At 41.9% G+C, this 14,078-nt stretch overlaps 1 protein-coding gene across 6 annotated transcripts in view; it reads right to left on the bottom strand.

Annotated features, from left to right (window-relative positions):
- Positions 1-739: 739 nt before the first annotated feature.
- Positions 740-14,078, bottom strand: part of DPY19L3 (dpy-19 like C-mannosyltransferase 3) — a 79,928-nt gene continuing 66,589 nt past the window's right edge. For 2 of the 6 annotated variants that reach the window (XM_054464663.2, XM_054464664.2), the window contains exons 17-19: positions 8,911-9,043; positions 6,079-6,237; positions 740-4,561 (exon numbers count right to left, since the gene is read on the bottom strand). In XM_054464663.2, coding sequence (XP_054320638.1) covers positions 4,400-4,561; positions 6,079-6,237; positions 8,911-9,043 — 454 coding nt within the window. In that variant the 3' untranslated portion in view covers positions 740-4,399. Of the gene's footprint in view, positions 4,562-5,275; positions 5,596-5,879; positions 5,932-6,078; positions 6,238-8,910; positions 9,044-14,078 lie in introns of those variants that run through there. The other 4 variants (XM_054464665.2, XM_063657491.1, XM_063657492.1 and 1 more) reach the window with 4 other exon arrangements.

The raw sequence follows: 14,078 nt of genomic DNA, 5'->3' as shown, positions 1-14,078 counted from the left end.
CACCCGTCAGTACAGAATATTTGAGACCTCACTGCCAGTTTTTTTCCATTTTGTCTTTCTGACCATTTTTGCTTGAAATTTCAACTTCTGCTTTGAACATAACAGTCCAACACATTTGTTATCTATACACTTTAACCAAGCAGGTGCACTACCACCCATCTTCCTGAATTACTAAAGACTCAGAATTTAATCAAGTAGAAACTGTTCTTGAGGTCAAAACAAATAGCATTTATCTCTTCAAGGATAAATTCTGCTATCAGTAGTCTTCTCTTTATAAATCTAAACTATAACCTTGGAATTCAAGTGAAACAAATAAGCAGCTGTCAAACCAAAATCCATTCTAAAAAATAAACACCCTCAACAATAACAATCACAATTAAGCTAACAATTACAATTGAGCTAACAAAAATGCAGATTATATTGGGTGGGTCTGACTTAATCTAGGTGAAAAACTCTTTTTTTTTAAAGACAGAGTCTCGCTCTGTCGCCCAGGCTGGAGTGCAGTGGCGAGATCTCGGCTCACTGCAAGCTCTGCCTCCTGGGTTCACGCCATTCTTCTGCCTCAGCCTCCTGAGTAGCTGGGACTACAGGTGCCCGCCACTGTGCCCGGCTAATTTTTTGTAATTTTAGTAGACACACTCACCTTTAGTGATTTACTCTATTTAGCAAATATTTATGCACTTCAACAAGCAGGTTCCTTGGGCTTTGACCTTCAAAGAAATGCAAGACACTCATCTTATGCAATTTAAAAGAGCTTTACTTAGTATACAATCTCCATACAATTCAGTAAAACAAATTATAAAAGCTCTTTGTAAGATTTTACCCAAAGGGTGTTAAAACAGAAAATCAATTGCCACAAGAAAGTAAGACACCCTCTCATCTCAAAAGCTTTTTTCCATGAACAGACAAACACTCTCTTAGGCCAAAAGGTTGCCATGTTTAAAGTATTTGGGAGCATATTAACCAAGATACAGCATCTGAGAATACTTAATTGATTTTGAGATTTGAGTTAAATTTTAAAAACCAAATATTTTGTATGTTAATTCAGGTAGGTTTTGGCCAAAGATGAACTCAAAGTTTTACATCTTAGACAAAATCAATATGGAATCAGAATAGACATTTTTAGTTTTAGTTAATTGTGAAATAAAGATGCAGATCAGATGATGTATTTACATATGCCTTTGCCACCTGGCAGCACCCAACCAAAACCACACACCCACAGAAACACACACACACGCACACACTCCTGTCACGCTGATCTCACAAGGGTCGGGAAAATCATCATTAACAGGATGATAAATGGCCTGGGTAACATCTAACTATGCTCCTGGCTAATATATTTGAAATGAATCCCTATTTTTCAAATGCCTGTAATGAAAGTGATTAGAACCTTCCAACTAAATTAGAATCTCTAATAACTATTGTGATCAGTATCAGTAGTTGGTCATTTAATGAAGTAAGTAGGTTAAAGTAGGGAATCATAACCTAAACTGTGTAACTATACATTCGTTTGCCGATCTTCTGATATAAAGACACGGATTTTCCTTTGCCTAAGGGTCCAATGACTACAGTTCTACTTCTCACATAAATCACACCAATAACATGATTTGGGTCCCTTCTTCTCAGTTTAGAGTTTTTAAAGGTGGGATGAGTACTTAAATAAATCTATGAAGCAATCTAAGCTCAGAAATTTTCTTAATTTGTATATTTTCCCCAATATCTTATAATTTTCCCAGCCACACCTAATTTAAAAGCAACTTTTATTAGCAACTCAGCCTTTATCACTTTTTACCAAAGTATTCAACTTAATTTTTGCAGGAAGTTCTTTCTTTTCACACCCGTATTTTCTATGTGTATGTAAATACTTAACTGAGTTGTGTACTTACAAGAGGAAGCAGAACTTGTACGGAGTAGTTTGGGACGGGTGCACAACTCAAGGGAGGGAGCCGGAGCACTGAGAACACCAGAGAACAACCTCCAGCTGTGCTGGGGCAGGTGGCTTACGAGAGAGATGGAGACTCCGGGGCCTGGGAGTCACATAGGCAGAGTCCGTTAAGAGCACTTCTATTGTACTTAGAGGGTCTTCTGACTGCTAACTCAGAAGCAAAATCAAGTGGGTTTTCTGTCAAAAGAAAACAGAGCCATTCTTTGAGGCTACACCCAGGTCTGAGTGGCGGGGAGCTGCCGCCGCGGGTCTCTTGCTTTGGCCTGGTGGAGAGGCTGTAAGCCAGAGCTAGAAGTCAGATGCTCTTCTTTGCTTTCCTTCTGTGTACCCCAATGAGAAGGTCACATTGGAGAATACTGACGAGTGCTAAAAATATTTATTAATAACATGATTCGTTGAGAGATTTGGTCATCAGGAAATAAAAACTACTGTACACGGTCACAGTGTCTTGGAAAGAGTGTTAAGTATGGATTCTGTCTTGCAAGATTTTTTTGGCACTTTATATTTTTCACTGAAGACTGAGCACTAAAGGTGCTGGCAACAATGACACCTAAACTATGAAAAAAAAAATCACTGTTTGCCATCATTGCGGTGATAAGCACAAAAATTTAAATACGTGTTTCTTGTATATTAAGACTCCAAATGCCCAAATGCTTAGATGAATACATACAGGAATATTTAAAATAAATTTAAATATAGCCATAACAGAGGATTTTGAAAACAAAATCAGAGTCTAACATATTGTACCTTACGTGTGCTTGGTTTCAATTAGAGTAAGGCACTCGCTGAAGGATGTACTGACCCATGCTGTCAGCTACAACAGGCATGCATCATTATTGGCTGAATTAAAGTTTTAGTACTGATTAAAACGTGTTATTATTGTATTATCCTAAACTGCAGTGGTCTCCAGTCTTATTAAGGGATACAGAAAAGGTGTAAAATTCAGGAGTTTCAGTTGCATAATTTAATAACCCAGCTACGGTCAATTTTTTATTTAAACAAGTTGTGATAAAAGCTGAGTCTGCTTGTGTCCAACATGACAGTGTAAAAGACTTTTTGAATGCTGCTTTATAAGTAGCAACTGAATATAAAATCATTTGAAAATGTGATGCAGCCATCTTGATGCCTATGGTAATTTACTTCAATACAACTGCAAGGAGAAATGCTTAAATCATTTCCACCTGGCAAGAACAGGGGAGAAAGTTAATTCCATTAGCCATCTTGATTTAATTAAATGCATACTATGTTCTTACTAGCAACTTTTACATGTCCTCATCATTAGAAATTAATTATATAAGCAATTATCAAAAAAATTTTGAGCAGGTACATATACTCTTCTTTGTTGTTTACAAATAAGCATGACTTATCGAGGCACTTGGTTACCTTTTAATAAGGAAAAGAATTACACTACCAGGGCCTTCCCAGTAAGATTGGAGACCACAAGTCAAACTTGGTATGAAAATGCTGTCTGAAAATGCTGTCTGCTAAAAATACTGTGTTAGTGAACTAGTTAAGATAGAACATTTAAAAAATATTCAGACTTTGCAAGATTCTAGGCTGTAAAAAATACAAAGGCTAAAAACACAAAAAGTTTACAAAATTTTGCAAACCCAATAAATTGAAATGAGTAAGAAATAAAGCAAAACTATTACTGCAGGAGAGGTTAAAGAGTATCAGTAGGTTTTAAAATAATAACACTAAAATGTAATAAATTCTACTTGGCTACATATATTTCTGCCCCTTTAAGGACTTACGATACGGAACTTGTAACACTTTTCTGTGCCCAGCATTAAAACACATGTGTGCACATGCACACACACACAGACACACACAATACATGACACATACTGCTGAAATACTCCACATTACATTTCAGACAGAGTGTAACAAAATGTTTGATACAAAGCCTTAACATGATTTTTCTGTTAATGTTGAAAGCATGACAACTGGAAAATATTATAACATTTTAAGGTAAAACAGTACACTAAAGAGCTTTTTAAAAAGCTACCAATTGGTCTTCACCAGTGAAATCATATTAAATAAGTTGATCATTATCTCTAGTTGATTCAATCATAGCTGTCTTAAGTCACCTGAAAATTAAAAGTATTTCAAATCCTGAGCAGGTGTTCATCTTCCAACATGTTATGTGCCTATCCGGGTATCCATGGAACACACATCATTCTCTCCAACAACATAATTCTAGGTCACTCTTAGAAAGTTGTCAACATTTAGGGTAAAGAACATTAATGAGAAAGATAGACACACAACAAAAAAGACTTCCGCTTGCAGAAGATGCTTTCAAAGATGGCAATACTTGTGTAAACATCTGTAGAACTTACTCATATCACAGCTTGAAGGTTTGGGCTACCTACTTACATAGGAAACGTCATCTATTGAGTTTCATCATGATGCAGTTTCTCCGTATCAAAAATAGACACTGGGCAGAAATCTGCGCTACTTGTTTCTGGACAGCTTGTAAACGTGGAAGGTTTTGTTCTGGAACACTCTGGTGAAGTAGGCCACGTAGGGAGGCAGGTTTCTTTTGATCTCTTCACAGAAACGAGGGTGGTCTGCAGGTTTCAAATCAGGATCGTTCTCTCCTGGGCCATCCATCATCTAAAACCAAAACAAACCCAAATACAATTTTGGGGGGAAATCCTATTTACAAAAGACAGTAGGAGCAGGAATGGGTATTGGGTTTAAGAATGGTATGTGAGTGAAATTAAATTATATTATTTCAATGTCCATGGGCACTTGGAGATCATCAGGGCCATCCTTTTCCCCCTTCAGAAGTGCAGACCAAGGCTAAGAAGGAGAGTGCAGCGTCACACGATGATCCCATTAACGGGAAAGCCAGAACTACAACTCAGGTCTGCTTGCTCTTAGGAACATACTATACTGTCTCTCTCATAGAAATGAAATACAGAGAACTACTGTGATCAGAGAAAGCTCTCTAACTCATCAGAAAAAGTCACATTTAGGCCAGGCGTGGTGGCACATGCCTGAAATCCCAGCACTTTGGGAGGCTGAGGCAGGACGATCACTTAGATCAGGAGCCTGAGACTCATCTGGGCAACATAGCCAGACTCCATCTTGACAAAAAATTAGCTGGGTATGGTGATGTATGCCTGTGGTCCCAGCTACTTGGGAGGCTGAAGTGGGAGGATCACTTGAGCCTGGAAGGTTGAGGCTGCAGTAAGCCAAGATCATGCCACTGCATTCCAGTCTGAGTGACAGAGTGAGACCCTATCTCCAAAAATAAATAAATAAATAAATAAATAAATAACTGAAAAAGTCACACTCAAATCAAAATTTTAATGGATGTCTCTGGTCTGTACCACCTCTGAACTCAAGACAATTATGAACTATGATTCTCCTCAGGCAAAAATCTGAATCTCAAATTCTGTACAGTCAAGATTTTTTTTTTTTCAAATTTAGGCTAGGTTTGTCACTTTGTCCAACTTGTTTACAAATATCTATTGGCTTTCATACCATTAATTACAGCACACATCACACCTCTAAAGGGTGAAAATCTGTTTGCTCTACTGAGACCTGGCATAGCTCCAAGAACACTTTCCTCAGAAGGGAGACGGGAGAAGCGGCTTGCTGCTTTTCTGCTCTGGAGTGTAACTTAGCCTCTGAAAGCCGGCCTGTGGAAACGCACCAGCGGACACAGGACACTCAGTGGGAGAGGGCAGGAGGGGTAGGGGGAATCCACCACCTAGACCGGAGGGCAGGAGGGCCCCACCATCCCCGCCATGCAGCAGCTAGCCAATACGAAGCGTTGGAGCAGTGGGTTTAAAGGCTGAGGTTTTGTTTATAGCAGCAAAATCTTTAACAGATACATTTTATGCAGAGCCCCATCATACAAATGAGCTGAAGGCAGAGCTGCTCTGTTTGGTGTGACACTGGGGACCCAGGGCTCCCCTCTCACCTCTCCCTTGCCCAGCCCCGGTGGCAGTCACTAAAGTGCCAAGAGAGGGGTTCTGTAGGAAGCAAGAGAAAAAGCAAATACTTGATTCGTAGCGTAATTCAACTAGACATAAAGGATAAAAAGATTCACATTCTTAGGATTCAAATCAGAGTCCCGCCCCTCCAGGAGACCCCCACACAGGGAGAGGCAGCATGCTCACGTGGCCGTTGGCTATGTCCAGCAGGTCCCGGAGTCGGCAGCCCCGGCGGTGCCTCCGCTCGTAGCAGATGCTGTCTTCCAGGATTACGTAGTCGGTGCCGAAGGACCTTAGGAGGGCATGCACTTCCTCTGGCGCCCTCTTGGCATATATCTGATAAACCTTCAAAAAGAGATAAAAATGCAATGTGGCAAATGCTACTTGACTGCCAAGGAGTTAACTATGTGATGTAACCTTCCACAGGGCTGAGTCTAAGACCTAACACCCAAGGTGCTCTCTCCAGCCCAGGCCACGCTGCACTCCCTCATTTGCAGGCCTGGAGCATGTGCGTGTAAGTTCCCAGAACGCTGTGAGTGCTCGGCCTTGGGAAGAGAGTGAGCCAGGAAGAACACATTTGGATTCAGAATGTATTACTTCAAGTCAGGACTATATTCATCAGTAGGCACCAATTCTAAGACTGCTTTCCCAAGGTAAATGACAGGGCTGAGTAAATAAGACACAGTCTCTACCTTTAAAAAGGGGACCCCCAGACTAAAATGGCCCATTAAGGGTGATGGGACAGTCTGAGGGACACACGTCCCAATAAGGCAGAGCCCCAGCTTCTGAAACTGGTAGGTGGGGAGAAGGATCCCTGTAGGGTCTCTGCTCCTAGGCTGGGGCAGCACTGGCTGCTTTACCTGCTACTCCGCATCTCAGCTAAGTGAGAGACCCCACTGCTCCTCTCCCTCTCGTCCATCCTAGGGGTGAGAGCCACTTGCAGCACACCGTGGGCAACGCCACAGGAGGCCCCCTTCACGTTCATACCAGTGCCACACACCCTCAGTGGATGGATGCAAACTGAGCATCCCAGATTCTGGGGCTGGAATGGAAACAGGCTGTGTGAGGTGTTGAATGTGGGGGTTCATGAAGAGAGGCACTGCCTCCTTTGTTGCGCCCTGATTTCGAGTGCTAGATTTCTGATTTGGGCTTGAGGGTCTAACTTGATGTGTCCACATGCATGGGTGAAATGGTAGGGAGGTAGGATGCTGTTACTGTGACAACTGTGTCATCCTATAGTCCAGCACAAGGTCTTGGGCTGAAGGCATTCCAAGGATTCCAGGGTCATGATGAAGAGCTGTAGGGCCTTCAGGATGTCAGTGTGTGGGGCCTAACCGTAGTACTGAGACAGGAAAGGAGATGCCCAGGACGCTCTGTGCACTCGACCTGTCTTCTCTGCAGTCTCCAGTCCAAGCAGTAGAGGCCACCCCTGATGAACCTGGTGCCTGGAAAGCCAGGGAGCCCCTTTCCTGCATCCTCCTAGTTAATTGGGAACTATCTAGGACACTTCAGCCCATCAAAAAATTCCTATTTTAGCAGGAGTCTAAATTCAAACGATTCTTATACAAGACAGGAGATTAGTAAAAATCATCTGCTTTTAGGCTAGTCAAATCTCACCTCAAAACAAGACTTTTTCAACAACTTTTCAACCGCCAAAATGAAAAAAGTGACATTAGGAAACATTTATGAGTTTGAAACCTGATTGGTGAGGATGAAGGGACACAGGCACCTTCCTGCACTGCTGACCTGAATGTAAACAGATACAACCTGTAGAGAGAGGACCTGGTAACATCTCTCGATCTACATTACAGATGCCAACAACCCTGACCCAGCACTTCCCCATCCAAGAATCTGCTGTACAGACACCGTGCCTGGAAAGAGTGATGTGCAGACAAGTTTATCTGTAGCACTGTTCATATAATCACAAAAGACAGGGAAACAGCAGAAATGGCTAAATAAAATATGCCACATCCATGTAAAATATTAAGCAGCTTTAAAAATAAGAAGGAAGCTGTTAACATACTGAATATAGAATGTTTTCCAAAACACATTAAGTGCCGAAGAAGCAGAATGTAGAATGCCACTTCTTTTGTAAAAATGGAGAAAGGGGCACCACCCTCCCCCCATATTTGTATCTGCATGAAATACCTGTGGAAGGAGACACAAGAAACTGCTAACATTATCTGCCTCCTAGGAGGGGAACTAAGAACTGCAATAATGGGAGAGGCACTTTTCACCATATTTCGTTTTGTATGTTCTGAATTTTGAACTATGAGACTGTATTATTATCTATTAAAAAACAAAAACCCCAGACTTCAGAATGGTGCATGAGAAATGTGACCAGTATGCTTCAACTCCTTTTCCTTCCCCTCCGTAATCCAAAAGCTTTGCTCCCAAACGCGCTCTTCTGCACATCTCAAGGCGTGTCTTCTCGGTTCTTCCCTGGGGAGGACCTGTGGCCTAACGTCACGTCCTTAGTGGATATGGGCAGGCAGAGGTCCTGAACCAGGAGATGCGAGCCCTGTGCACTTATGTTCTGATTTCCCCTCTGATATGGTTTGGCTGTGTCCCCACCCAAATCACATCTTGAATTCCCACGTGATGTGGTAGGGACCTGGTGGGAGGTAACTGAATCATGGGGGCAAGTCTTTCCCGTGCTGTTCTCGTGGTAGTGAATACATCTCATGAGATCTGATGGTTTTATAAGGGGGAGTTTCCCTGCACAAGCTCTTTTTGCTTGCTGCCACCCATGTATGACATGACTTGTTCTTCCTTGCCTTCTGCCATGATTGTGAGGCCTCCCCAGCCATGCGGAACTGTAAGTCCATTAAACCTCTCTTTCTTCTGTAAATTGCCCAGTGTCGGGTACGCCTTTAACAGTAGCGTGAAAACAGACTAATACATCCTCCTAACCTAATGCTGGAGGGTGCAGCATTCAGCCCCATCTTTACCACACATAGGGACACGCAGCCCATAGCTGGCCCACAAGAAGCGAGGGGAGGCACTGCGGAGCCTCACCGCTCTGGTCCGCTCTCTCAGGCTGCTGTCTTCGTAGTGCGGGTGGTTGGTTAGGGTCCTTCCTGTGCACAGCTTGACTCCGGCCAGCAACTGCATGCTTCCCGCAAACACAGCCTTTCTTGGAGTGTTAGAGCTGGAAGATTTTAGAGTCTGAATTAACCCCACTGTTAAGAGGTCCTTAAAGACAACAAAGAAGACGATATCAAACTTTTTCAGAAAAATCCAGCTATGTTACCAAGTGTTATGAGTCAGGGAAAAAAAAAACGGAAGTTTCCTTCGGTTTTGATTTGCACTCAAACTACTGAGTGCAAAAGTAATTGCGGTTTTTGCCATTACTTTCAATGGCAAAAACCTCAATTACTTTTGCACCAGCCCCATATTTTTTACAACAATGTTTTGTAACTGGTTTTGACTGTTCACCAGAATAACGGTGGGGAAACTTGTTTTGCTAGGTTTACTTTTATAAGGAATTGTCTTAGAAGGCAGGCAGTGTAGCTCTTGAGTCCAGGCTTCTAGGCCAAGACCCACAATCCTCTCCTGCTATTGTTCCAGAGGGGCAGAGTCTAACAAAAATAACCTAAAAGATTGCCACTGCTTTGCGTATTGAACTTAACAAAAGGGCTACCTAGAGCAACATGTAACAAATCATCAAGCCAGAAACTGCAGGTGATCATGAGTCAGTTCCAAGGGTTTTTGCTTAAAAAAGCAATAAGGAAAAAAAATCACAGATACCACCATAAATAAAAACAGAATTAACAACAACAACAACAACAACAAAAAAATATGGAAACAAGATTCTGAAATAGCCAATATCTTATTACTCAATATGGGGGATACACAAATACTTCTGATGTGAAAACGCCATTATTTTACACATACCTTTGGTCCTGATTATGAGAAACTATATGCAGTTTAAGGAACACAGGGCACCCTAGTATTAAGGCACAAACTCACTTTCCAGTTCCCACCACGCTACGATTCTCTGTCTCCCAGGGGTGTGAGGGGCAGGGACTAGGGACCAAGAAAAGACTCCCAGAATACAGGAAAAGCATTTTTCCTTTTTCCTCCCTGGAAAAAAGGAATCATAGTAGCTGATTTAATTCCTTTCCTCTTTTTTTTTTTTTTGGAAACCTGAGAGTCACTTGTAAGCGGTCAAGGAGTTAATTTCTCAGGAGGCCCTAAGAGCTCTCTTCTAGGGATTCTCCTGAGTGCAGAATTTCCCACAGAGGCCCACTGAGGACACTGCGGGCTGCGTTTATCCTTCTTGTGTTGAGAGGAGTCTGTGCCTGCTGGACTGAACTAAAATGAGGAAGATGCTTGTGAGGAGTTTATTTAAAATCATTAAAATTCAACATCCTCTGCAGAAAAAGCCACGGCAGACTGTTCTCCATGGTTTTGGAGCAGGGCACGCAACTAGCTCTGGTGCTGCGGTTTCTAAGAGAGGCCTCATCACATTCATACATCCCACCAGGATGTTTTATTTATTCCAACTCAGCGCTAAGACTCCAGCGTGAACGCCATCCAACAGAGGCCTTGGATGTCTACAAGCGAGACATCCCACAATTCAAGTTGTGACATTTACAAATAGTTTACTTTTGAAAAATTCAAGATTTTCTTTCTAACAATGACACTCTCATTCACTTGCATTCCAATAAGCGTTCCTAAGTGAGGAAAAAAAGTGGCTGGAATGACAATGAGCATACATAATGACACATAATATGCATCCCCTCTCCCATGCCAGAGTCTAGAATGCAGATTCCAGCAGGAAAAAAGTTTCACATGAGCTTGGCTGCACTTGAGAGCTTGTCATTCTGACAGACCCAGGAACAAGAACAAATAGATGTTAGCTCTGTCCCCCGTACCAACAATTTACAGGGACTCTCTCACATTCTGTCCCACATGGTCAGAGGAATAAGGTTTCAACGAAAACGCGAAGGTGCAAAGAATTCCTTAGTGAAAGGTTTTACTGAAATTCAGTTTAATTCAACTGACACTTACTAAACACTTACTCTGGGCCTTGTGTACTGTGCTACCCTCACCTAGAGTGTAATTGCTAAAGGAAACAAGTATGAACAAATATTAGTTTTTTAAAGTGCCACCATTTTTCCAAGCCAGGCTTCTTTCCTTTGAATACTCTCAACTGGCATGAGCCATTCCACAGCAATCAACGATACGATAACTTGACACATCCATGCCAAAAAGTGGCTGTCTTTGGTCCTCTGAACTAGACAGATTTAGGATGCAGAGAGAACATGATGAGTCTGGTTTCCACGCCTGGCAGAGCAGGAGGTGGAGGCGAGAGCTATCAGGGGCGAATAATCCTGGTTTGTAGTCTCACTGCCTGAACAGTGCCAAGCTGGCCTTCTACACAAAAGACAAACCCGGCAGCTGAGCTTCCAACATCCATTCCAATCACAAGACTGTCTCACCATCACCGTTTTGAATGTATAATAGGAATCTCTGTGCAGCTTCAGCACCAAGAAGATGCACAAAGCTATATGTAGCATGCAGTTTATAATTACAGCAGAGATGACAGGCCTTGTTATCCAGCCACAGCTAATGATCAAGGTTTCAGCCTGCCTCCTGGACTATAATCATAGCCCTTGGATGAATTACAGAGTTCACAAAGGCTTAAATGCCCAAAGTCCTAAACTGCCCTCTAGGGAGTTATAACGTTCTTTCTTTATTCAAAAAATATTGCTGAGGGTCTACTATGTGCTGGGCTGGCAAACACAGTATGACAACCTGTCTTCAAGAAGCTTACTTAGACTAGGTGTGGTGGCTCATGTCTGTAATCCCAGCACTTTGGGAGGCCAGGTGGGGAGATCACTTGAGGTCAGGAGCCTGAGACCAGCCTGGCCAATATGCTGAAACCTGTCTCCACTAAAAATACAAAACTTAGCCGGGCGTGGTGGTGGGTGCCTGTAACGCCAGCTACTCAGGAGGCTGAGGAGGGAGAATCACTTGAACCCGGGAGGCATAAGTTGCAGTGAGCCAAGATCGTGCCACTGCACTCCAGCCTGGGCAACAGAGCAAAACTCCAACTCAAAAAAAAAGAAAAAAGCTTACTTAACAGCTCCCATTACAGATAAACACTTCAAAATAACCCAGTGCTGTAGTGAGCCTAGTCTATCACATATTTACTAATGCTTACTGCAAGCCTTCAGCTAAGCTGGAAATGAAACAGCAGTCACTGAAGATGCTCTCTCCTCAGCAGGATCTAAGAGCTCTTGAGTGGCTTCCACCCCCGGCCCCTAGCAGGTGCAGCCCCAAGGCAGCAGCAGGGCCATCACCAGCAGAGCGAGTGACACATGGCTGCTCAGGGGAATGAAAGAAAAAATGGAATGAAGCTCATTAAGTTGTGACTGTCTTAATGTCTGGCCTTATTAGCAAAAAGTCAGAAAGTTTAAAAGAAGTGTAATCTGTTTAATGTGTTAGTGCCACAATCATCTGGATTGTTAACATACTCTTTCACTGAGGACTTGGCTTTATTTTAAAGCAGTAAAATACACATATCCTCATGCCTATAAGATGGATTAAAAATAATACTTCTGGCTGGGTGCAGTGGCTCACGCCTGTAATCTCAACACTTTGGGAGGCAGAGGTGGGTAGATTGCTTGAGGTCAGGAGTTCGAGACCAGCCTGGCCAACATGGTGAAACCCCATCTCTACCCAAAATACACAAATTAGCCAGGTGTGGTGGCGCCTGCCTGTAGTCCCAGCTACCTGGGAGGCTGAGGCAGGAGAATCGCTTGAACCCGCGAGGTGAAGGTTGCAGTGAGCCGAGATCATGCCACTGCACTACAGCCTGGGCGACAGAGATTCCATCTCAAAAAATAAATAAAATAAAATAAAATAAAACCAAAAATAACACTTATTTGAAAATGACTGACTTCTGAGGACAGTAGGGATGATGCTTCTTCCCTCCATGCCATGTGGCCTTGTCTCATACGCCAGCTCCGTGGTAAACCTGGGAAATATCACTGCTACTTCCAATACTTCACTCTACCCGTAAGGCAAATGCCAAAGGAAAAGCTACAAGCAAAGTGGAACAAAATGAGAAACAAACAATCACACATTTCTAAACTTAAAAAGATACTTATATTCACTGTCCTTTCTATTTTGTGGTAAATTTAGCAGGCAAAGGGAGAAGGGATCCGTTGTCCTTAGCTGAAAACATGCACAGTGATGGACATAATGCTGGGTGCTCTTCCTTCACAGACACTCTTGCCTGATACAGTCTGTGGTCTGTATCTAAAATAGCTAATGTGCTTTTAACCATTGAATGACATTTCTCTATTATAGAAAAACAAAGCGATTTTTACAAATGTTTGAATAAATGATGTATAAAATGAAAGGATAATTTGTTTTTACAGCTCTCTGCCAAGCTCCATAGCAGGCTGCCCAACCTGCACACAATTTGTTCTGTAAGAAATGTCACTAAATAATGACAAAGACTCACAGGTCAAATGGATTTACATTATATAATTTAAATGTCATTCCAGGAAGACCTGATGGCATTTTGAACAAATAATCTCATTTATTTTTGAAGCTCTAAGCTTCAACAAGTTAATTGCTGTTGAACTAATGGGGAAACTGAGCATTATAATATAACGTGTGAACATCTGCTTTATCTACACTTCAAAAATTTATAGAATTATGCAAATACTACAAAATGATTCATTAAATAGAAAAGAGGCTTACAGGCAATTAAGGTCTGAACTTAGCCTACATCATATTTAAAATATACACTAACTTTCTGCTTTGGTTAAATGTGAAAGAAAGTTGGTCCATTTTTTCAGACCCATTGAGAAAATACTGCACACACAGGTTTCATTACTGGAAAGAGACTATTTCCAGTGAAAATCTCCTAAAGCGAAGTAGCTAAAATGTCATCCCTCAAAATATGCAAATATATAGCTCTGCCTATCTTATTTGCAAAATGTCAGAAGAAAATTTTCAGGAACGAAAAATGAAACATTCAAGGACACAAAGGAACAAGGTAGAAACCACAGATTGTGGTTGCATTCAGCCTTGCTGAGGTAAACGTGCTTTCTAATCACACAGAAAACCTTTAAAACTACTGCCTGACTTTTGCTGAAAGAGATACCAGAAGGCAAAAAAAAAAAAAAAAAAAAAAAAAAAAATCCAAGTTTTTAATCTTTGTA

The sequence above is a fragment of the Pongo pygmaeus genome, chromosome 20, assembly GCF_028885625.2.
Source record: "Pongo pygmaeus isolate AG05252 chromosome 20, NHGRI_mPonPyg2-v2.0_pri, whole genome shotgun sequence".
Taxonomy (NCBI): Eukaryota; Metazoa; Chordata; class Mammalia; order Primates; family Hominidae; genus Pongo; species Pongo pygmaeus.
This window is presented reverse-complemented; position numbering and strand designations above follow the sequence as displayed.